Below are 25344 nucleotides of genomic sequence, written 5' to 3'. Positions count from 1 at the left end.
TTTACTTTCAGTAGATAAAACTGTTGTGGTCATGTGATGGACACGCACAGGTGCACGGCTCGTTACAGTACAGTAATCAGCGGTGTCTTTGAATGAGCTGCGTCATGTGCCGGAGACACAGGTGCTTGGATTGTTAGAAGACACAGCTCTTATACACACACTGTAACGAGCCGTGCACCTGTGTGTCCATCACATGACCATGGACAGAATTTTATCCACCAATCCAAACTTCTGACATGTCAGAAGTTTGTCAAACGTTTAGCTACACTTTAATATGCTGAAACCAGGCAATCCCTTGAAGGAGGAAGCCAAAACCTTAGAAACAAGACGGCCTGTGACAACCAGGGAACAACAATTAAAGATTTTTGATTGGCTGTTTATAATCTAACTTAAGTGAGTTGCTAAGTCTTACAGTGAAGACTACATTTTTCATTCAGCGTTTCAGATTTGACAAGCAATTTGATTTATTGACCAGTTAGTGCATTCAAGGCAACATGTTCCCGTCCTATATAATGTAATTTAGTTCTGTGTAGAATGACGGGTGTATAGTTCTTAGTTGCTCTTTGCAGTGCACTCTGTTCTCTTTGAGAGTGGTGTAATATTGTGTACGAACATGGCATTATCGTCTATGTATTGAATTGAGTCTGTTTAGTTAAAAAGGTCCGTTATGTCAAACGCAAAAGGAGAACCGGAAACAAAGTTGACATTTTTCAGGGTCACGCCCAAATCCAGTTGGACACATCAGTATCTTGTAAGGTGTTAACAAGCGCCTTGATCCTCTTACCTGACATTTTTCAGCATATAAAGTTTTGCAAAATTTGTTTATAATTTAATTTCCCCGTATATTTAGAATTTTGACCCCTTTTCTACATTTATTTTTGTCTTGCTCAGGTGGATGCAGCAGCTGTGCATCGAATGGACAGCCTAACCGCTCTTGGCATGGACCGCACAGGTCTGATGCAGGAAGGTTTGAGAGTCCCAGGAGGTATGGTCTACTCTAGTCTATGTGGCCTTGGCACAGAAAAAGGTAGAGAACCATCCAATTCAATACCAGGGCTTGGATATGCACCTGACCGAAATCCTGAACTTCAGTTCAAGCCAAATTCTGAAACGATGGACACTGTCCAGATGACTGGAAAACAGCCCAATGGTTTTAACGCCTTGTTTAAAAACCCAGGAATGCAAAAGACACCTACAAGTGAATCACTGGTTTTGGACAGAACAGTAAATGACAAACAGAATCCACTTGGCGTTAATGGTGCGAGTTATTTAAGGATTCCTTGGCTGCACACCTATATGGATAGTGCTTCACCAGCTATGTATCCATTCATTGATTCACCAAATAAGTATTCTTTAAACATGTATAAGGCGTTTCTACCTCAGCAGTCGGCTTACAGTTTGCCTCAGCATTTGACCTACTCACCTATTTGCCCAAATGGTGAACGCTTTGTATATCTTCCACCGTCCCCTTATGTAACATCCCACATTCCATCATCCCTGGCGCCACCTATGAGGATCCCTGCACCATCAGCGCCTCCTGCCATAAACACTACTGTTCATTGTTTAGAAAAGAATTTACCATGGAAAATGGGGATTAATCCAGGATCCACTGTTGATCCTCATGCATATTCTCATCTGCAAACAAATAAACAGCCCAGGATTCCGTGCACAAAGTCTGTGACTAGCAGTATGTCACCTGAAGCCTCTCTGTTGATGGCACCTGCTCAAAGACCATCTCCGAGGCATCATCACTCCGCTCAACCAGTTGGAGACAGCTATGCTGATTATCAATCATTTGTCAAAATCTCAACGCCGCCAACATCTGTTGCCCACACAAAACCACACACTACTATGAACAGTGACCTCACACCTTTAAGGACATCTAGCAGCAAAACGAGCAAAATCCTCGATGGAGAAAATGCACAGATGCAAGCACCCTCCAAAAGGTACACAAAAGAAAGAAAGGACAACAGGTCTCCTTGCTTGTTAGAAAAGCAAACACCTCACAAAGAAGGGACCGAAAAACCACTTGATTTATCATCAAAGCTTAGTGATGCTGAAATGTCGGCAATGTTGCTTTCAGGACGTTCGGGAAATCCCATAGGAATATGCACCAGGGACATTCAGAAAGAAGCCATATCTCCTGCTGGCGGCAGTTCTCTCTTCAGACCTGAAATAATTAGTACTGCTTCTTCATCATGGGTAGTACCTGGTATGAACAGTACTGAAGACATGAGTGGCATCATCATGCCACTTAAAAACAAAGCATTGGACAGGGTTATGCCACAACAGAGGAGTTCTTCATGTCCTCGCATGGGCAGCTCTGAAGTAGTAATTACTAGCCATTCTGGATGCATCTCTAGTGTAGGACGTCCAGCGTCTGCTTCACCGGCGCCAAACGCCAATGGGGATATTAAAAGTCCTGAAGACAACAGTAAGTCTGTCATGCAAAAACAACTTCCACCTGCTAGTTCATTTAGTAAAAGCAGTAAAGTAGCAAAACCTTCCACAATGGAATCAACCATAAAAGTGAGCGAGAGTGGGTTGCCACCCGCACCTATGTTCTTGCCTCAAAATGAGTCTTTCTGCTCCACACCCTTGGCTTATCCGAGCAGTTTTATACCATATCAAGTCTCTGAAAGCCTTGCATTATCTCATTTACATTTACACGGAAAAGCTCCTGTTTATCCTCACCCTGTTTTATTGCCCAATGGAAGCCTTTTTCCTGGTCCAATGGCCCCAAAGCCTGGGATGTCTTACAGTATGCCAACTAACAGAGATTACATGGCCTATCAAGAGACCCTGGGTATGGTGCATCCAATCTTACTACCACCTTCTGCAATGGAAATAAGCAAAGATGACAAGTTAGAGAGAAGGTCTAGATCACATGAAAGGCCAAGGTATGAGGAACCTCTTGGGAGGAGACTGTTGGATATTTCTGATTCAACGCCAAAACTTAATTTGGAAGCCTCCGATAAGATCTTGAAGGCCCAACTGTCCTCTGCAATAACAAACAAATATTCTTCTAAGACAGAGATGTTTTGTTCCAATGGAGAAAGGGATACAAAATGCGATTCTAACTTTGTCATGAATGGTTTTGTACCTGAAAAACATGTAATGACGGATCTGCAAAAACCGGATCAAGGAACACAGAGCAGGGATTTTATAATATCTAGAGACGAGCATACAAGAAAAAATGATTTTCATGATTCATTTTACGTTCCCAAACATTCTCAGAATTCACCCATTTACCAGACCAGAGAGGAAAACTTTTCTGGAAACCAACCCATGGATATCCCTGCCACAGAGCTGGGTGCTCAATTCCTGATTTCTAATCGCAATCAAGATGTACCCGCTGGATTTTATGGCCAACTACAGGAAAAAACGCAGCCCTTTGTTATGGCAAATGGGCATTCTGACCCGGAAATAGCTGAGGGTATGATGAGAGACAGTTCAGATGAATTTGAAAATATAAATGGGAAACTTGTGAAAACCAAATCTTCAAAATTAACTAAAAGGATAGCAAACTCTTCCGGCTACGTGGGGGACCAGTTTAAGTGCGTGACAACCGAATTATATGCAGATTCAAGCCAATTAAGTCGGGAGCAGAGAGCGTTGCAGGTGAGTTGCTCCGAATTTTTCTACCGGTTTATATAGTATATTAAGCAGTATATTTTTCAATGGACAGACATGAAATAGAGAAACGCGTAGCCATTTGGTGCATGCACAACCCCAACCCTTGTAACTTAATATCTGTGAATAATAAACTATTTCCTAACTGTAAATGTGAAATAATTCTACTGATGTTTATGTAATGAAATGACTAGTAAGGTCACGGAAAATTTCTATATAAAGTATAGTGTTATGCTATTTTATTGTAGCAAATAGGTAAATATGAGCCAATAGTGTTACATTGTTCATGTCAAAATGTATTGGATGATTATCCAGATAATGTATTAAGTGCCCATTTTAATTACTTAGATGGAAGGCATACAAGAGGACAGTATTTTAAGTCCACCCGCTGCTTACTGTGAGGTCAGTCCTTAAAGTTTTTATTATTAGACTACTGCATTATTTTCTTCATTGCCAAGTATGTGACAGGCCATGGTTTTTGTGTCTGACATCCCGCTGTAAATGTATGTTTGCTAATGTGACGTTTACCTTGCATGTAGCAAAGCATCGGAATATGTTCCCTTTTTTACCTGTAATTCACACACACTTAACCTCGTGAACAATATGAGTTTGCTCATTATTAGGAGGGACGGCGGCAGACGCATTTGTTTAATTTACTGTTGTATTGTACGATCAATGTCGCATGCTTATGCATTTTAAAGAGCTGCTCTATCAAGTTGCGTCTTGTACAAAAGAGGTCAGCGGGTCATGAAGACTTGTGGTGTCATTAATGTCTTGTTAATTTATGGATGGACACGTAAGGATGCCAGCAGGCCGTCTTTAGAAGTGGCGCTGCCAGAGGCTTTTTCAGCAATGCAAGTTGTATTAATAGCGCTCTGCTAAACATGCCCTCCTCCAATGTAAAGATCACTTTAACGGGACAGTTGTCTCAATGTCACAATGTAGAAAACATTTTTGGATATATGTGGCATGAGACCATTCATGACATCTACGTGCTGTCGTACTCTTCCCACACTGGTATTCCTGGTGTCGGGGAATGTAAAAAAAGTGGCGTAAAAATGTAGCAAACTTTTTTTTTTTTTTTTTTTTTTTTACATATGGAGCAAGTTTATTCTCCTATTTTTTAGAGTGACGTGTTCCAGCACCACTGGGGCCTCCTGATCTTGGGGCTAGTGACCGATCTACCTCTATAAAAGGGAGATCAACATGTTATTTACAATCTTTTTACATGTAAAGGTCAGTGGAACATCGTCCGAGGACCATCCTCCTGAAATCTATGCACATAGTCTAGAGATTATGCCCATACTGGCTAATATCGAACATCTGCAGTCGTTGGAATTGCTTTCCCCGCAAATCATTTCTCTGATGGCTCGTGTTCCTGCTCCACTGTGTCTGCGAACGGTTAATGTTGAGCCCCTCCTTTTTTGCGGCGCGCCTGGCAGCATGAAGTGAGAAGGGCAGAAGTGTGCTTTTCATGAATAATTTCCAGAGAGTGACCGGGCAGAGCATTGGAACTGACTGCAGTATTAATTCTCCAATGTCAAGAGTCACATCACAAATTCATATCCGCTGTCCTCTTTTAAAGGAGACTACACCTCATCAAATGGCTTGTTTGAAAATTTAAAGCCAGGATTTGTTGTAACTCTTCAATGTATAAAATCTAATAAAAGATAAGATAAAAAAAAAATCACCAGTAAATATCAGCTCTTGAGTTGTCCTCCTATTATTCATTCGGATTTTTATTAGATCTATTTCTGGGAAAGATTAGTGACAGTCCTTCTGGCCGTCTTTACATCTCCCACAGGGTTTATCACCCAGCTTCCCTTGATTCCTGAATGTAAAATTTGCCTAACTATTCAGGAATACCAGAGTGGGGGACGTCTGTTTCTGCCGTGCACTGGTAATTGTACCAAAGCATCTATGGCCAATATCACCTACTGTATATCATGTATGAACAATGGTCTGTGAGGTTACGACAGCAGAAAATTGTCTTTCGTGTTATGAAGGTTAGGTTGTAACTTTAATTTTAATAGTTAAAGGGGTTTTCCAGTCCGAGGAAATTGATGGTCTATCCCCAAGCTAGTCCATCAATACCTGATTAGTGGGGGTCCCACTCCTGGCCAGCCGATCAGCTGTTTTAAATTGGCCGCAGCGTTGCTTCCCCTTCATTTCCTTTACTGCCCGTACTCTAAATGACGGACACACTTGTGGCGGTGGTTCACAGTATTTCGCCTTCTCCCATTCACATGAATGGGAGAAGCCTGCAATACTCGGAACTGCCACTAGTAGTGTGTCGGCGATTCACTGTACAAGCAGGATGAAATGAAGAGGAAGCAACGCTGCGGCCCATTTAAAACAGCTGATCCCCACTAATCCGGTATTGATGGCTTATCCTAAGGATAGGCCATCAATTTCCTAGGACTGGAAAACCCCTTTAATTATACTGTTACACCTATGACCGATTTGCATCCATGTTGTTTGCAATAAACAACTGAATACAATACTTCACAGACATTCACCTACATCAATTTTTTTTTTATCCTTCACCTTTGGAGACCAACTTATTTATAATAGCTACGGCTTCTGTAAAAATGACCATGTGGCTTCATTCTTGCAGAGTTGTTGATTTGTGCATATCCGTATTTATATAGGTTTATTTTCGTAATTGAAAATGTATTGCAGCTGAATGTTTTGTTCATTACGCCTTTCTTTTTAGCGTGCTATGATGCGTTTCTCGGAACTTGAAATGAAGAAAAGGGAAAACCACCACACACCTACCAAAGACTTGGAGACTTGCAAACTCAGTAAGTCCGACGTGAAGCTTTCCACAGAAAATCTTAAACCAGCAGCCTTGGGCGATTCTTTCATCAGCCAGAGTGAAGGTGAGGAAATCAGGGTGAAGCTGGTCAGAAAATGTTAGCGCTAGGCCTCATGCCGTAGTCTGTGGCCATTGAGATATTAGGCGCTAGGCTGAAATGCATTGTGTGTTTCATTAGCTTCGACGTTTTCCAGGCACTGGTACAATAAAGATACTGGAGCAAAAGGATTAGGTGATATCGAGAGTATGGGCATCGTGCCAGTCACCAGACGTCAGTGTCTTGTGGTTTTTCTTTAAGACCGTAGTACTGTTCACTAAAGCCTCATATAATCCACTCTGGTTAGCTTTGTCCTGCTGTTCGCTTACTGTAAATGCTGGGAGTTGGTTTATAGATATATTTCCAGTGTTTATCACGATATAATGTGGATTTGGAATATAAATCTACTCGGTGAAGAGACCAAGTTTAGCTATGGTCTGCAGTTGCCTAAAATGATCAAGACTTGGGCTGCAGCTATATTCCGTCTGGTGCCGGCTACCATTTAAATGGAAGAAAACAAAACCTTTATTACAGCGGTATTTTCAGGGAATCGTTTACATCGGGAGAGCTGTAACAGTGGCAGATTTTCCACAAGACCGCAAAAATCCAACAGTTCTGAAAATGATAACGGGATCCAGATGTTGTTACTAGTGCTGGCAGACAGCCTGAGATCGCAGAGTGTGTGGTCCCAAGATGACCACAGCAGGCGATAATGATACAGAAGAAGTAAACGGGGTCAGGAGATGGTGGCTAACTAGCTCCAGTCATGCTGAGAGGGACACTGACCCTTGACCTGCACTAGACCTTGATCCTGACATATATATATACATGGCAGTCAACGTATAGAGTCTGACGTAATGCTTCTATAAAATGGCCTAGTATAAGCACGGATATAAACCTGATTATCATCCCTATTGCTCCGCCATGTCTGCACAATTTCCTCTGTGTCTCTTAATGCTGCACATCACATTAGTGACACAATAGGGGTTAGGGTTACTGTACAATGCCTGGTTAATGGGTATTGGAGCTCCATCTGCGTTAATTGCCACTCGAGTCTGGATCGCAGGGCTTTGTAAATCCCCACTGCGTGCCCTGTTCAGAAGTCTGTGTGCTGCGCTGCTATTGCAGCTGAAATCATCGCAACCTGCGCTGGCGACTACAGCGGGTAGAGAATATTTTCTGTTCCATTACAGCCTCACAGCTCTGCGGTGTGAAACCTCTGCTTTCAAGTCGTTTCTTTTCACTAGCTTTTAACCCTTTTCTGACACGGTCTACAATAATCCCCCCAAAATTTTTTTTATTAAGAAGGATCGTAATAAGATATGACGGTTCATACCAATATTTTCAAGTCATAGTTAACTTTATACTATTGGTAAAGGCAGCAGATATACAGTATAATGAGCTGTCCTTAAAGGCAGACTAAAGCTAGCAATGCAAGGAAAGAAAACAAATAGAAAGATAGTCTTTGATCATGTTTGTAAAAATCTAGAGAAAAATTAAAGGTCAAGCTCTTCAGAACCCGATCCATTTAGAAGAAGAATATCGGAGGGCGGGGCTTAGCACATCTGGTCTCCAATTCAAAAGTGAGTAGTTGGGAAGTTTCCCGATCCAGACTGAAAAAACACACAAAAACAGCAATCTCTTTACTTGGTTATCGTTTCGGGTGTTTTTGTTTATTTTTTCTCTCCGATGTAGATAGACAAACCGGGCCTGTTCCCTCGCTGTCGTAATACGCAGTCCTACTTTATTTTGCAGTCTCCTCAAATCTTTTCTTTACCATTGCTGTGGTTCCTGTCGCCCATTATTCTAATTGAATTCAGTTAATATTGTGTTTCTGTCCTGCTGTGCTAATGGCACAAGTCCTCCAGCTGCCCAAACAGAGAAAAAAATTACTCTGGGTCATTGTCCTTTAAGTGGTTTCACATTCTTTTATCCAGTTTGGGAATCGGGGGACCTTGCATGAGTGGCAGTGAACCTGTCCTCGTTGCCCAGGAGACTACTAAATGTTGCTATGGTGATTTGTTTTTTTTTGTGGAGCCGCTTCTCCCTACGAATGAGAGATTATGGGATGCATGTACTGCGGTGAGTCATATATGATTGTTCTCAGATCAAATGATCGAATGATCTAAGCAACCGGCGTGCAAGCACCACATCTGTGCGAGTCACGTGAGCGCTCGCTACTTAAAGATAATGAAGCAACAGGCAAATTTGAAATCCTGAAATGCCAGTGAATGACTTAGTTGCAGAGGAGTTTGTGATCTCATTTCTGCGTTCTCTCTCGCAAAAACAGATCTGTCTTCTACAAAACAGATTCAGGCTTTGTGCGCATCACTTTATTCATGCAGACCTTATAAGCACGTAACATTACGCGTTTTGAGCCTTGAAGGAGAATTTTATTTCCTTTTAGTGTGGAAATTTGTAGCTTAAAGAATAACTGACTAACAGGAAAACATGAGGGAATGGTCATTTTAAAGGAATATGTCATGTATTTCATTTTAGTTGTATTGATGAGATTTGGTATTTAAACGATAAATAATGATTTTGAGCATTTTTTTACGTTTTTGTAGCTATTTTTTTTGTATTTGTAAAACCTTCTCTGGGGGTGGCCATATTGGGGACACACTTCCTTCCTGTGCAGTCAATACAGCAGGTTGTGTTCATTTTATGGCAGCTAAAATGAATGGAAGTCCATTGACAGATAAAATAATACATAAAAAAGACATGTGTATAAAAAAAAAATGTGTATAATAAAAATCTGCTATAAATAATAAGTAATTTTTTGATGATCCATTCCTTTTAGGCCTCCTTTGCCTCTGCGTTGGAGGCTCCAATAGGGGCCTACGTCGCAGATCCGGACGAGATTACCGGAGACAATAGAGCAGAATTCTGCGCTAAAACCACGGTCATCCCAACGGAAAGCCGTCAGAACCTATTAAAGTCAATGGGTTCCATCAACCGCTGGTGGTGTCCGTGACTTGTTTCCGGTATTTCCTTGTTCTGCTCCTCTGACGGAGCAGAATAACCGACGCAGTTGTGACCCCAGCCTTAATTACTTTTGGTCAATTGTAAAGTGAAAGCAGTATTAATATTCAACCTCGTTTTGATCAAGCTGAGTTTGCTGGATTTAATGGGAATATTGTCTAATCCTTTCTCTTTTTCCTTACAGGTGATCTGAAGACCTCTGGTGGAAATCTGACTGATATATCGCATCATATAAGGACAGTCCTTAGTGAAGATAGTCATTTAGAGAAACTCATTTTTTGTGATGCAGCGAATCAGAAACCAGAGCTCACAATCGATATAAGCCTGCAAGGACAATGTGTGGGCTTTAAACGGAAACAACCTTGTGAGCCCTTTCACAATGATCACGACCAACATATAACCTGTGACGAAGCCGCACAGGAAGATGCAAGGGTGAAAAGGAAAAAGACTGGTAAGTAGACTGCCTTGGTGCCATAACAGACGCTGATGCCCGTTGGGTTCAAAAATACAGAAGCTGGAGGCACAGCGAGATTTTGTAACCTGTATCTGAATACATAACGGACATGGGATACCACTTCCCTTTTATTTTTTTCTTACCTTGGGCTTTATTAGAATTGGTTGATGCTATTGTTCTTTGTGGATGTTTAAAAAAATAAATAAAAATAAATGTTCAGTTCATAAATTTTTTTTATCTAATTTTGGAGAATTCATTTAAAGCAGAAAGCTAATGTATGGTTTTGTTTTTACAGATGACTGGCCAGAAAGGGAAGTGCCAGAACTTTCTAAAAAATCCCTTGATGAGTCCCACTGCAATGAGGTCACAAACCTGAAAGTGTGTATTGAACTCACAGGATTGCACCCCAAAAAACAAAGGCACTTACAGCACCTTAGGGAGCTAGGACAGCTGGGCAGAAAGGAGGCTCCAGAAAGTCGCGAGATCACAGATGCCGAAAACAAGCACAGAAATGTGGAGGAAAAGCCATTTAAAGCTAAACCCGAAGTAAAAAGCACTAGTGACTTGGAGGATCTTAATGGAGGTACAGTGTTGCCTGTCGGGAACGCAGACTCGATATATATTTATTTATGCCTTAGAAGGGAGATAATTGCGGTTTAATTATTAATATGATGGGAATGGCAGGGTTACGAAGGCTTATTCAGTGAAAATCCATATTCATTTCTGTGCTCCAGCTGTGAAGCATTTAACATCTTGAATTTTCTCCCCTTCTTTCTTATTCTCAGACATCCCTGTGTCTAAGCATACGAAAAGCTTTCCACTCGGCTGCCCAAGCAGCAAACGGCAGAGTCCGACAAACCCGACCCCAGCCTCTAGGTTAGCAGCCAAGCAGCAGAAGATTAGAGATGGCCGCAAGGCGTACGTGCCATGTACAGATGAAGAGGGAAGTCTCCAAGCTGCGTCATTGCCTGAGGATTACACAGAGTTCGAGAAGCCCTCTGGAAAACGGCAATTCAAGACAAAGCACATGACTCCGCTAGAGAGAAAGCGGAAAAGATTTCTAGCCAGGGATGACAGCGTGGATAATGGAAGCGCAGATGAAAAGGTACTTGGCCTTTTTTTTTTTTCTTTCGTCTCCTTAGGTAGGCAGATTTATATGAATTGGCGTTTTTGCCATTCACATGAACAATGAATTGTGATATAGGAATATTTTTCACTCGTGTAACATGTAATAGTGTTTCTCAAGCACAGAAGTAATGGTTGACCGCCTGCTTTTCTACAAATATTTGCATAATTGGTGCCCCCTGGAAAACGCCATTTGACGTTTCATTGGCTTCCATAAGGCTACTTCACTATACACGTCTTCAAGGCCCGTGAAGACTTGTAGAACCCACTCAGAGCATAAGCAAGTACTAGATTCTCAGGCAAGATATGCTGAAATAAGGATATCCCTTACACTTGCAGTGTTCCAGGAAAAAAAGAACTACAGTCCGCAGCACAGCCCGCCTTTAAAAGAGACCGTACGCAAGAACCTGTAGTGCAGTGTAATGTACCAGTAGTCGATAGTAACAGGTTTTGAATTTAATTGAATTGGCCCTATACTAATATTTGGGCTGCTTGCCAGTATACTTGCCTTGCACTGTTGGTCGGTATACTGGTGCCATGAGTAGAAGACTGCAAGGTATCATCATCATCATCACAAAATAAAGATTTTGTGAATGAAATTGTCATTATAAAGTATTCGTATTTATAAATCTATTTCCTCTCTAGTTCCCTTTCTAAAGGGGTTTTCCCATCAGGGACATTTATGACATATCCACAGGATATGCCATAAATGTCAGATAGATGTGGGTCCCACCTCTGGGACCCGCACCTATCTCTAGAACGGGGCCCCCTAAATCCCGTTCTACCGGTCTGCTCCCACTGACACTTGCGATTTTCCGACCATGTAAGAAGAAAACAGTGTCCTCCGCAACCTCTCAGGAATAATTCTCCAGGCGTACCATTTAAGGCAATTAAAGTCGGAAGAAAATAAAAATGTAGTAAAAAAAACAGCGAGCTAGGCTGTTTTCTTCTTACGTGGTCGGAAATCACAAGTGTCAGTGGGAACATAGAAAAGTAGAACGGCGTTTAGGGGGCCCCGTTCTAGAGATAAGTGCGGGTCCCAGAGGGGGGACCTGCATCTATCTGACATTTATGGCATATCCTGTGAATATGTCATAAATGTCCCTGATGGGAAAACCCTTTTAAAGCTTGTTGTCCCAAATATTTCAAGACTGGCGATATGCATACTGGGTACTAGCCACTATATTTTATTTTCTTTCGTCTTTAATTGCCTTAAATGGCACACCTGGAAAATTATTCCTGAGAGTTCCGCAACGTATTCTTTTTTGCGACAGGCGGCATTTCACAACTGAAAGGATTAATAGCTGGTTTTGTGCTAACTACATTGCAGTGCAACTGAAAGGTCACCCGCTTATAGATTTCTAATATTTTCTGCTCCTCCATAGACATCTAGAAGTCATTCATTGTGTTACATTATAATGTCTGCTGGGCTTCTGCACTCATTTTCTCTTCCCGTTAGTTATGTCCCTTTGTGCTTTATTACACGTGTTGACCTCACACTGTGATGGTTTTTGCGCACAGTGTTTATTTACAGAGAGGGCGTTTTTGCAACTTTGCAAAAAAAAGTTTCTACAGATAATATGATCAACTTTATGAACATCACTCTGCTGATGTTATTATTGCAATTAAGAAGTCATTTACCATGTGTAATAGGCAGATCCGGTTCTCCAGGATCTGTATTTTTCTTAAGTGTGTGGCCTCTGACTTAGTAATGGCCTCCACATCGATATAATGATGTGATCGCTATAAGTAGATCATTCTCATCTTAAGTTAAGAGTTTGAAATCTTGTCCACTTGGTTATTGACGTAAGTCTGTGCCGCCAAAAATGGATGTTAAATCAGATGTCATGTTCACCGCCCATACCGGAGTTTCCTCTAATGTCTGTAAACATATATATTTTTTTATTTATTTTTTTACAGGTCAGCATAAAGGGATTTAGGAAACAGATTGAGTTTTCACCAGATAATTCCCCTAATATAGTGCCAGATCAGATGACTTTATTGCACACTCCATCCCAGATGTCGCCACTGCTCAACCATATTCAAGACATTACTCCTAGTCGCCCAATGCCACCTGAAGCGAGGCGTCTCATTGTCAACAAAAATGCTGGGGAGACTCTCTTGCAAAGAGCAGCAAGGTTGGGATATGAAGTAAGTGCTTGTTGTAGTAGTGACAGATTTTATAAATCTTATATGCCTTTATGACGCCCATCCAACTCATGTGCCATGCATTTCCTGCTAGCGTTGCAATACTGGTATGAAAGACTGGTATATTCTACATTTCGAATATGGTAGTCAAGGTAGGTTGTCATACATTTCGTAGTGACCTTGCACACCTCCATGAGCTTAGTGGATGCCCGCCTGCAAACATTACCCAGCCTTCCAAATCCAAAGAGCATGGTAGCCTGTGGTACCTCTATAAAGTAGAGCTTGGATCCGGAACAACCTGAAGGTCTATAGAGATTTTGCATCAAGTCCGCTATGAATCTGTGGCGAAATCCGCATGTGATACATGTGTCGGTAACCCTATGCATTGCAAAGGGAGAGATCTGCGGTGAAAATACACGACCTAAAGGGCACTTTACGTGGACTAAAGCCAACACCTACCTGTACGTTTTTCTGGAAACGTTTGGAAAAAATCAAGCTGACAAAATGCTGCTCAATTTCCCTTTAATCTTCTGGGGAACGGTCAGAGGGGCAGATCCTAGTTTGCTTGTTTCCCATTACTAACCGAGCAATGGGGGGAGGGCGGTCTGATCCGATAGTAGGAGTAGACCTGATGAATGCCTCCTGGGACGCATTCTGAATTTTCACCATTTTACGTGCTGTTTGGAACAGAACAGAATCAAAGATGTCACTTTTAAAGGTTACATGACTGCCAGTTGTGTGTAGTTATTGACTCTTATCTAGAAATATAATAAGATGCTCTTCTTATACTGAAGTCACTTTGATATGTAGGATGTCATTTTACATTTGTTATTGTAACAGATTCTGCACTTTCCCATCCTGAAACCTAATTGTGAAACCCTGCAGTGGTTTTCGTTTTCAGAGAAATGTGTCAGTTGTCGACATTTTCTTTATTACCAAGAATACTTTCCAGATAGCGTTGACTTTTACCGTTCCGCTTTATTCAAGTTCTCTTGTTTTCAGGTTACAAGAAAGTAAAACTAGGTGCACATCCTCACCCGGCTATTTTCTTTCTAGTTTACGTTTGATACCGCTTAATGTCCTCTACAAGTTTTTCCATTCTGTATATTCAAACCTTGCCAACAGCGCTTTGTTTCCGTGAACTTGGCGCGTTTGTTATCGAGTAAGAAATAAATGATGCCATCAGTTATTTTTATGGTCACCTGGACGGTTTTTTGCCATGTTAGCGCGTCAGGAGAGCCCAATGGCTGCAACCTAGAGGTGTAACTATAGCGCCTGGTGCCTGAAAGCACCCAATAGTCCCTCTGCCAAGATTCCAGTCATGTAAATGGCATATGATAGTTGGGGGCCCTTCGATATATTTTGCTTGGGGGTACAGTTACATAGAATAATCCTCACACATTGGCTTGTTATTCCACTGCTTCCACAACATCTGATACCAATAAAGGGGTAGTCCCAAAATCATAAATTATCAGCCATCCAAAGGATAGGTGATAATTTTATGATCGCTGAGGGTCCGACAGCTGGGACCTCCACTAATCATGAGAAGGGGTGCCCTGCACCCCCAAATCCTTTCCCTGCCTTTAGCAGCTTGAATGGAGTTGTGCTCAAGCATGTGCCTGACACTCCATTCACGGTCTATGAGAATGACTAAAACAGCCGAGCATCATTCCCATAGACATTGATTAGAGCGGCAGCACGCATTCTCGCCACCACCACTCCATTCAATGTCCTCACTACGGTGGAGCAGTGAAGATAATCCGGCAGTGAGGGACCCCCGTTCTCACGATCGGTGGGACACCCAGCGATCATAAAATGATTACCTAACCTGTGGATAATCTATGATTTTGGGAATACCCGTTAAATGTTGCTGGAGTGATACTGCTGCTGGGCTATATCTTAACGTGCTCATAGACAGTTCTTTCTCTTGATTGAAAACTATTTCAATCTATGTGTTTAATAGTATGGATGACGTGTACATATATTTTCTTTGGCATTTTACGTTATTTTGGTCTCCACTTCCGTCTTTTGCAGCAACTACAGCAAAACTGTGTGAACAACCTAACATAATGTGCGAACATAATGGACTATGTTTTCATAGTTGATAATATTATTTCCTGGTTCAGAGCGGTTTTCTCTGGTACGTCTGCATTTTCAGCCAGACTCGTAACATTATATGCTAGTTGATGCCATTTGGAACAGGTTGTAGAGTTACTGAAGCATGCTTGCTTGGCCTGCTGCGTGTCAGAAAACTGATCTCTGAGCCGGCAGCACGCAGTTGCCCGTACCTGATCCTGACACGTGACGTGTGGGTATCTTTTCCTTACTTGGACGAGCATCTCATTAGCTTGCTGCGTCTCACTTTAGTATATTATGTGCAGCCCCAACTAAACGAAAAGGCTTCATGCTGTATCCTAGCGACCGTCTCCTCGGGTCAGGCGCGCCCAGAGCACAGATTAGCGTGCGCTCTCCCTGCTTGGTTTGAATCAGAATGAATAAAATGCTCTGGAGCTATTCTTTACCCCTCCCTCTGCCTGCTGACTAATAACAAGCTTGAACGCCAGGCAGTGAATCAACATGCGCGGCGTCTCTGAGCAGTCTCCTTAACCTTTATAGATCGGCAGAGCAGGCTTCCTGGATCCTACGTCTTCTGAGAAATGGCAATATGCTTTACGTGCAGCTTGGATGCTGGTTTGCCTTGCATGCAAATCGTGCAGCTGCTGCTGTTTTTTTGTTTCTTGCTTTCTCCCCGGTTGCTGTGAAACAACATTTTTTTTTTTTTTTAATTGGCTGGAAACAGTCGATGTGTAACTAGAACGGCACGTGGATCTCTGTTTCTTCTATTGTGTTCCTATAGGCAGGCTGGATCACTATTTATAAAATTAGACACTGCATTATACGAGTTTATTATTCCTGCCAATAGAGCAGTTTAGATATGTTACTTTTCTTTCTTAAGGGACAGGTTAGTGGAATATTTTGGTTGGTTAGGCTGTGTACATTTCTTGGTTCACAGAATACAGAATGGTTTATTTTGCTTATTTGTGCAGCTCCAGTTAGCGCTCGGTGTATAGAGAATCTCCTAAATAGCCATTTCCTAATACACCCGCTTCATTTAGTAACCGGAGCATAACATATCAAAATTCCCCTGCTTGCGCTCCGTGTCAATCTATAGGCGCCATTTTACACGCTGTATCTACGTGGGTTGCCGTCAAACAACGGATATAAAATTGGTGATATCTGTGGTCAGGCGGGAATGGTGGGGGTTCAGACACTTCAATGAGGTGTGGTGCTGCCTAGCTAGAGAAGGTTATTATGGATTAGTATAAGCAATCTCAGATGTACTTCATATAGCTAGCTCCAAAGAGGAAGCTATACTGTAACTTGGCCTTTAAAAGTAACTTTTTGCTGCCATTTTATCACCCTTTGTCCTCAAGATTTCAGTTCAGACTCAATCACTACACGGAAATTACAACGTGGCATCGGTTTTAGTGCTCAGCACTGTTTCCAAAAGGTTAGAACTCCCTAAGGATGCGGCGATTTCTTTTTCTCCTGTCCGCATTCTGAAAGACATAAAAAAAAAATATTTTTCAGTCAACGTATCTGTATGAAGGATTGTTTTTTGTGGGCCAAGTATTTTTCAATAATGCACTGTGTATAACGTTCCTAATTAAACTTAGTGTAATAGGCTCACATCCATGGCAAAACCGGAGGCCTTTTGTTGGGCCCCTGGCTGCCATGACAACCCCCTTGGCAGCCTGTAATCTAGACAGGGGGCCCATGGGCTTGCAGAGGAAGCCCCCTCCCTTTGTAAAACCACTTAGGTGATGCGGTCACTATTGACTGCAGCATTTTTACGTTGCAGCAGGGTGTCCTCTGTATGTTACAGATGATTAAAAGATGAGTAAAAAGGCAAAAATTAAAGTTAAGGGATTTCTGGTTATCAAAAGCTGTGCCAGTACGTTAAACGGAACCTGTCACGTGGTACAGGCTGTCTGATCTGCAAGCAGCATATTATAGAGCATGAGGAGCTGAGCAGATTGTTATATATCTTGTGGGAAAATATTCAGTTTAACTTGTAGTTTATTGATATAAATCCCCGCTTATTCTGGGTTTGTGAGTCCAGTGGGCGGTCTCAACCATCGATTGACAGCCTTCCTTTTATGAATGTGCATACAGAAACAGCTGTCAATCACTGGGATTAAGAGTCCAGTGGGCGGTCCTAGTCCGAGTGAGCAGGGATTTATAAAGCTATATACACGTTATCCTCATGTTATATACCCTATGTCTCCGTCTGCTCAGCTCCTCTTGCTCTATAATATGCTGACTTCAGATCGGGCAGCATGCACCACGTGACGGGTTCCCTTTAATGGACTGGCTCTGTTTTTTTTTTTTTTTTCATAGCCAGAAATCCCTTAACTTTCATTTTTGCCTTTTTAACTCATCTTTCAATTATCTCAGGACATTAAGGATTACTGCATTGATTAAACTTGACATCGTGCTGTAACCTTTCATATCGATACAAATTGCTATAATTTGCAGTAATTCAAGTCCTACCTAGTGCTTATAGCTCTGCATTAATTATGACTATATTAGCATTGTGTGAACTTAAGACAATGTCAACTGAATATTAAATGACTTCAGGTACCGAGCAGTAGCAAACTGGTATAATGTCGGACTTCCATTCATGAAGCTCAGTTCCTCCATGAATGATTCTTCCTTTTTTTTAATGTCTGTTAAATAAAGATTGTGCACAGTATTTGTTGCCATGTGTTGACACTTGCACTGTGACAGCCATTTAATCATGCTGACCATCTCCTATTTCTTCTCCTGCAGGAAGTCGTCCTTTATTGCCTGGAAAGCAAGTCCTGTGATGTTAACCACCGAGACAACGCGGGCTACTGTGCAATCCATGAGGCTTGTGCCAGAGGCTGGCTGACTATTGTTCGTCATCTTCTGGAGCACGGGGCAGATGTCAATTGCAGTGCGCAGGATGGTACAAGGTGGGTAGCTTTCGGCAAGATTGCAGAGCGAGGAATTATTCTCACATTCCTGTGTGCTTTGATCTATCAATTACTGTATGGTGAATATACCAAAAGTGCCATCAACCTAGGCGATCAAAGTTCCCATCTCACCTACATTGCACATACACCACTTGTCCAATAAGAATCCAGCTAGAAGTATAATGTGCCAGTTCATGCTGTTTGTCTTTTTTTCAGGCCCATCCATGATGCAGTAGAGAACGATCACTTAGAAATTGTGCGCTTATTACTATCCTATGGAGCTGATCCCACATTAGCCACGTACTCTGGGAGAACAATTGCCAAAATGACACATAGCGAGATGATGGAAACCTTCCTGACTGGTGAGTTTCATTCTATCATATGACACTTTTTTGGCTACCCAAGTTGTAGCGTGCAGTACAATATGAAAACCTGGTCCCCACTGCCTTTGCAGCATCGCTGTACCGCGTGCAAGCTCTTGGACAGATACAGATGCTGTCAGAATGAATGCCAAGATTTCGACCACTGTATTAAGACCATGGAATAGAATATAGATAATCGCAGAATAATATATCCTGTATGTGTGCGTGGATATGTAGGAGACACAATGCAGCTTAGAATTGCCGATTGTGTACACTTTTTTATTTTATTAACCGTTAGCGATCATCATTTTGACTGAAGATACATACACAGTTCTCTTATCAAGGGCATTTTACCACTATAAAACAGCACGGTACAGTTATTGGCAGCCTTGCTACACAGATGTGATGGCTGTTTCCTTCCCCCTCCTTCTTCTGTACCAAAGACAGCTAAATTAGGCAGCGAGAGTATGATCTTAGCTGTCACATAATGAGAAATCCCAGTAACTGGATTGAATCCTGGTTTAACCCGCCGGTTTAATAGCTCCCGTGCTGCCATATAACGTCTGCACTCCCCCCGCTGTCAGAATTGCCACTGTTTAGACTGAATTGCTTTAGATGCTGGTTTCTAAGACACAAAAAATATTTCATAGAGTCAAAACAAATTTACACAAGATTCTTTCATAGATGACTAGCACCACATGTGTCTTATAGGGGAGACCGTCTCTATTTTGCGGTTTTGCCACTTGTGCTAAGACAGTGTTTGTATCACAACTGATTCCATATTTGATGCATTTTTATATTGGCTCTTTTTTTTTTTTCCTCTCTGAAAGAATCATTAATTTAACGATTGTGAAAAACATTCTCCAGATTAACACCAATAGCAACAATGCTCCTATGGAATACCTCCATAACAGTTTATGCGAAGCCGCATGCCATCATTTTTGTTTTTCACAGATTCATACAAAATTTGCGAGATAAAGCCACCATATAAAATGGTGGCCCATAGCAGTCTGTAGGCGGCTTATTATAGCTCCGTATAACACATCCGTAATGCGGCTGCGTTATTTCCCTGGTCTCCAGAGCGATGTGTTTTTCATTCTGTAAATGCATATCTGTAGCTAATCCCTAGGAGCGTTTTCAGCTGAGAAAAAAGATCTAAAGTGTTAACACAGGGTTAAAAACAAACAGGGATGGACAGTTTGGCTGCACAACGTTGCACTGACGGTCTGTCCTACGGAAAGAAACCGTATAGTAGAAATCCAGCCGAGAAAAAGGGTTCCTGACCTGTTTAGTTATAATGACAACTGAAGTCACAAGGAGTAAATGCAGGACCTGGTGTAAAGGCGAAGGCAGTTTATCGCAAATGTAAATACTGAAGGGGAAAAAAACAAACCGTTTCATAAGAAGTTGTTAAATAATATGAAAATATGGAGCTTGGCATCATCTAACGTTTCCCCTCCCCCTTCTTCTAGAGTACTTAACAGATTTGCAAGGTCGGAATGGGGATGACCCCGGACTCTCTTGGGATTTCTCTGGCAGTTCCATCTGTGGTGAGAATCATTAATATGTCTTGTTAATTAGAAAACAAAAATTTCTTCAGATGCAGATCATAAGATATATGTTGCGGGAAATAAGTTGTCATTTAGTCAGTGACTGATCATGTGATCAGTCTGTCTTGTGACCAGGCATGGGTGCTGGAACTTGTGTAATATACTATTATTTCCTAGTGTTACCTCAATTAGTAAATGTTACATGAAGCTGAGGTGGCAAAGTTTTTAGCTCATGGGAATATGAACACGTCTCGAGGCCTAAGGCCCACATACACATAGCGATTATCACTCATGGAAAGAAAACGTGTAGTGATGGCAAAATGATCAAAGAACAATTGATCAACCACATAGAAATCCTATGCATGGAAGTTGTAAACCAAAGCCTTGACGGACAAAACAATATGGCTACTTGGTAAATTGCTTATTTGCAATCGCGTCATAGAAATTGCCCCTTCGTAGTCAATTTGACATGTATATTTTTTTTAGCCATGCCATTAAGTTCTGGTCATTGTAAGACCTGTGTGTAGTCATGTATATGTAATATGTGTCTGCATAACACATCATTTACATATCATTAGAAACCATTAGAAAAATATGAATTGGGTATTTCATCTTCTTAATGTTTGTCTCTGCAGATTCAAAGGATGAAAGTGGATTTGACATTTTGGCAAATCCGCCAGGTCCCGATGATGATGAAGAAGACGGTTGTGTCGATGCCTTTGAGTTTGAATTCTCCGATAGCCCCCTCCTACCTTGTTATAATGTCCAGGTGTCGCTCTCACAGGGGTAAGCTATCTTGGTAATATCTTATAATCTGTCTTAATGTTGCAGAATAAATGCCCTTTATTTCCAGGTTGATTTTTTAGCTCCACTATAGTCTATTCTTTAAATCTTTTCAAACGAAATTGTTTGTTTTTTAAAGGGGAGATGTCACTAGGACAGGCTTTTTTTCATTTATTATATTTCTAAAATGTCCTAGTAACACTGAACTAGAGGGTGCCATGGCACTCACGGAGCAGCCTGCCAAAGTACCCATCAGGGGACTTGATAGTCACATATTCTCCTCTGAGATCTGAGGGTCACCTGAACAGATTCTTCTAAGTAACTGGAAGCTGCCCTTTAGTCCAATTATTCCCACTTTTTCTCCCTTCAAAGGAACCTAAGACCTAATGCTCTGAAATGATTAAAGGAGAACTCCACCAGTCTGAAAACAAAGCTCTGGGTGGAGTTTTGAGACATTTCCATGCCCAAATTTCTAATTTACCGCCGCACCATCCTCTACAATTCACAGGTTTTTCGGCATTTCAAATGGAATTGAAAAGGGAATTGGACAAGTCCGTTGGATCTCAGCGCTGCCCCTTGTGGCTGTCTACCTATGCAGCAGGAGCCATAAATCTGCATCTGTTGGCAGGCTGTAACAGGGAGCAGGACTGTGTTATTTTAACCCTGACACTTGTCAATTCCTAGAGGACAGGAGAAAGAAAGGGACTCTTATTTATCTCAAGTGAAAGATCCTCCTCATAAGTTAGAAATTTGGATGAATGGGGATTTTTTGGGAAAATCTAGTAAAACCTTTTGGGTGTAGTTCACTTAAATGAGTATATCATATAGCACATCTGGCCTAAATCTTCTTTAACCCATAGCCCCCCCCCTTCCTAATAGCGCCGTAGACTGGGATAGGCAGGCAAACTTGGGTGACTGACATTTTATGCTTCTGCCCCCCCCCCTACTGCCATTTACTAGACTGTGCACATGTAGCAATATGTCTGTGCCGTAGTCTAAATTCGTAGCAACATGACTAGTGAAATTTGCAAAGAAACTGTATAGTAGAGCTGAATAACTATTCAGACCCTGATATTTTCTGAATACTGACCCTCTGAATGAGGGGTCCATACCCCTGGGTCAATCTGCTGTGGAAGGTAATGTGGAATTCACCGCTCAATAATGTCCATCAACGGCTGTAGTAAAATCTATTGATAGACACAGAAGATGAAATGCTGCACATGTTTACTTCATTATCACCCACATGCAAGATAAAGATTACAATTTGTCATAATGTGTATATATTTCTTTGTAGATTCGGCTAGTACAGTCATTTTAAATAGTTTTTTGTTCTTTTATTTTAGGCCCAGGAACTGGTTGCTGCTATCTGACGTCACCAAGCAGCTGAAGACGTCCGCCCAGTCGTTCAGCAGCGAGCATCCTCACCTTGAAATAGTCAGTATTTCAGGAGCAGAATTCTACAAGCAAGTATCACTAAGCCAGCTCTTTTCTTCACCAGAAGACCTTGAACGCTTCAGTCCAGACAGCAAAGAAATGCTGGAGCTTGTGGAATTTACAAGTGAACTGCAAACATTACTTGGATCCTCCATTGAGTGGTTGGATCCTGAAGGAGACACGTCCTTCGCCAGTTGTTAAAAAGCCAAGTCCTTACCCAATTCTGTAAAATAATTTCTATTTTGTGAATATGTGATATAGAGAGAACACTATTCTATAAATACCGGTGTAAAAATATATATATAATATCTATAAATATATATATATATCTCCATATATGAAATTGTTTTTTGTTTTTTTTTCCCCCCCAGAAAACTTAAATAGATTTTTATGGTCCTGAAAAGTTCAGTGCACATTTTGCTTTGGGAGATATAATTTGATTTTTTAATTGTAACACTTTATTTTATTATATATTTTTCTTAATTAAGACTTTGACTTTTGCAAAGCACTGAAGGCACGAGAAATACTTTATAATTTGTATTTAAAGTCGTGGACAAAAAGTGGCACTTCATGACATTTTTATGTTTACAAAAATTACCTGTTTTTGGTAAATAATGTTGGATAGGATCCAAGTTTTGTATTATAAATAAAATGATGCACTCTATATATATATATATATATATATATATATATATATATATATATATTACACACACACACATATACAAAGAGTTGTTTGAAGTTTTGTAATCTAATTTAAAATCTGAAATTTTAGTTTTCACACTTCAATGGAGTGTGTTCATATACGCGTGTGTGTATATGTGCATCTATATATATGTGTGTGTACGCACACGCCTGTATAAATATATACATACATACATTCAGACGTTTTATGCTCTAATTTAAAGACGGAATTTGAGCTATTTTTTTCGCTTGTAAAATAATAAAGCTGTAAAATAAAGTGTTGCAGTCCAGATGAATTGTATATAAACTCAAATTTCCTGAGATGTGTGTGCAATGTTTTCAGATCTGTGTTTAAACTTTGTAAGTAAACCACCTGCCTTTGTATTTATATTTTACAAAAAAATTTCTTAAAAAGGCAATAAAACTGTTCGGTAAATGGATTATGTGCACTTGTGTTTCTCACTTTCTTTTTAGGGAGTTGCAGCAGACTGACTAAACTCAGGAGGGATTGTGTGAATGGTGTAGTATTTGAGGTTTGCAATGTTGTAAGCCAGGGCTCCATAGGGAGCATGTAAAGTGGTCAAATCCTTTCGGGCTTGATAAATATTAAAAAAAAAACCTGTCTGAGCTGATTAAATTCATATCTTTATAGGGGTTGGAGTTCTATTTTTCTGATAGAGCTCCAAATCTGCTTCCCTTCACATAGTCATAAAGTTTTTCTTGCGTTAGGTCCTTTCTGTTATGTTTATGTTGCTTTTTGGCAACCGGGTAGCAGGCAGCACTATGATAGCGAATAAAACAATAAACAGAAACATAATAAGGAAAAATAGATCACAACAGAACCATAATAGAGCCAGTAAAAAAAAGAAACCATGAGACCAGTTTGAATACAGCATTAAAGAAGTTATCTCACAATCAACATGTACCTATATATAGGGTCCTTAATTCCCCGTTTCTCTTAACCGGGAGGGAAAATATTGTAACGTTTGGCAGTTGAGCAGCTCTGTTTCCATAACTCCCATAGAACCACTCCATACAAAATCCTCGTCCCCGTGATCAGTGTGGGTCCCAGCCATCTAAATATTGATTATGGAAACATACATTTCAGACTGCCTAAAGATAGCACCTGCTGGAGCTTACTTCAGATGAATGTATTGAAGAATTCTATGGCAGCAGTATAAATCCATTATTAGCAAGCTCCCTCTAGTGGTGACTCAAGGCAGCTAGAATTTTATATCTATTGCTGTGTGAAGGGCAGCAGGTGATTTTGAGCTCTATAAAAACGAAGCTCTGAACCCCATAAATATAGGGAAATTCAGCCCAGGTTTTTGGGCTGAATTTGTGATCATATTGCATATAGAAATAGGAAAGATTGGATCTTTGCGGTAGCACCATCAAGTTTTCTATGAGCCTACAAAAGTCTCACCAATTAAAGGTGTTGCTGTAATATCTCACTTTCAATACACAGCTTTAGGCGACAATCAAATATCTACAGTCACTTGCCATTTTCAGCAATCAAGTAATACAAACAAACCGATGTGCTGCATTTTGGATAGTTGCCTCCTAGAAAACCCCCCAAAAATGGTGCTGATCCGTCTCAACCAGCAGATGTTACTGGAGCTATTCTGCCTGTAGACCGCTGTGTAGCCCTAGTCCTGAAGTCATAAATTCTGTGGCATACCAATTAAAGGCCTGCGCACATCACGTTTGTGCCCGCGTTTATGACGTACAAAATTAATGTGTCCGTAGGGCTCCATTAGCCCGACAGAGACCAAAAGAGTGTCCTTTTAGTCTGTCAGGCTTTTTTTTAAATTTTTTTTTTAAGGATGGAATAGCATAGCAGTCTACGCTATTCCATCTGGGGGATCCTGCAAAAAGTATATCACGGTATACTGTATGTTTTCTTTTTTTTTTTTTAACAATGGAGCCTATGGTTGACTGATGCCACTGTATGTCATTCCACACAGGTATATGTTGAACGTATACGCCTGGAAGCTCAACATCACTGTCCACATATGGACAATGATGTCAGGAGTTTCCCAATGCTGGAGTCCCCAGGCAGAGCATCGGAAGTGCTTTGCCCACAAACTTTGGAAGCTCCTAAAATCACTGTTCATAAATGAACAGTGATTTCAGAAACTTCCCCGGGGCCAAAGTCCCTGCTAAAATGCTTCAGACGCTCTGACTTTACTGTCCATATATAAGTAGTGATGTTAGGGGCTTCTAGAGCCAGAGTCCCCGCCCAGAGAAATTCTAATGCTCTGGCCGGGGACTCCAGCACTGTACCGCTCCTGACATCACTGTCCATATATGGACAGTGACGTCAGGTGCTTC

The 25344-nt window shown here is 41.1% G+C and overlaps 1 protein-coding gene across 3 annotated transcripts in view; it reads left to right on the top strand.

Annotated features, from left to right (window-relative positions):
* Positions 1-23450, top strand: part of BCOR (BCL6 corepressor) — a 148004-nt gene extending 124554 nt beyond the window's left edge. For 2 of the 3 annotated variants that reach the window (XM_075853961.1, XM_075853960.1), the window contains exons 4-15: positions 892-3621; positions 3982-4035; positions 6350-6515; positions 9655-9921; positions 10220-10507; positions 10710-11029; positions 12970-13200; positions 18031-18197; positions 18414-18559; positions 20032-20109; positions 20745-20895; positions 22236-23450. In XM_075853961.1, the coding sequence (XP_075710076.1) occupies positions 892-3621; positions 3982-4035; positions 6350-6515; positions 9655-9921; positions 10220-10507; positions 10710-11029; positions 12970-13200; positions 18031-18197; positions 18414-18559; positions 20032-20109; positions 20745-20895; positions 22236-22527 (4890 nt within the window). In that variant the 3' untranslated portion in view covers positions 22528-23450. The remainder of the gene's footprint in view (positions 1-891; positions 3622-3981; positions 4036-6349; positions 6516-9654; positions 9922-10219; positions 10508-10709; positions 11030-12969; positions 13201-18030; positions 18198-18413; positions 18560-20031; positions 20110-20744; positions 20896-22235) is intronic. The other variant, XM_075853962.1, reaches the window with a different exon arrangement.
* Positions 23451-25344: the final 1894 nt, after the last annotated feature.

This window comes from Rhinoderma darwinii, chromosome 2 (assembly GCF_050947455.1).
Source record: "Rhinoderma darwinii isolate aRhiDar2 chromosome 2, aRhiDar2.hap1, whole genome shotgun sequence".
NCBI lineage: Eukaryota > Metazoa > Chordata > Amphibia > Anura > Rhinodermatidae > Rhinoderma > Rhinoderma darwinii.
The sequence above is the reverse complement of the archived record's forward strand: the minus strand, read 5'-3'. Positions and strand labels throughout refer to the sequence as shown.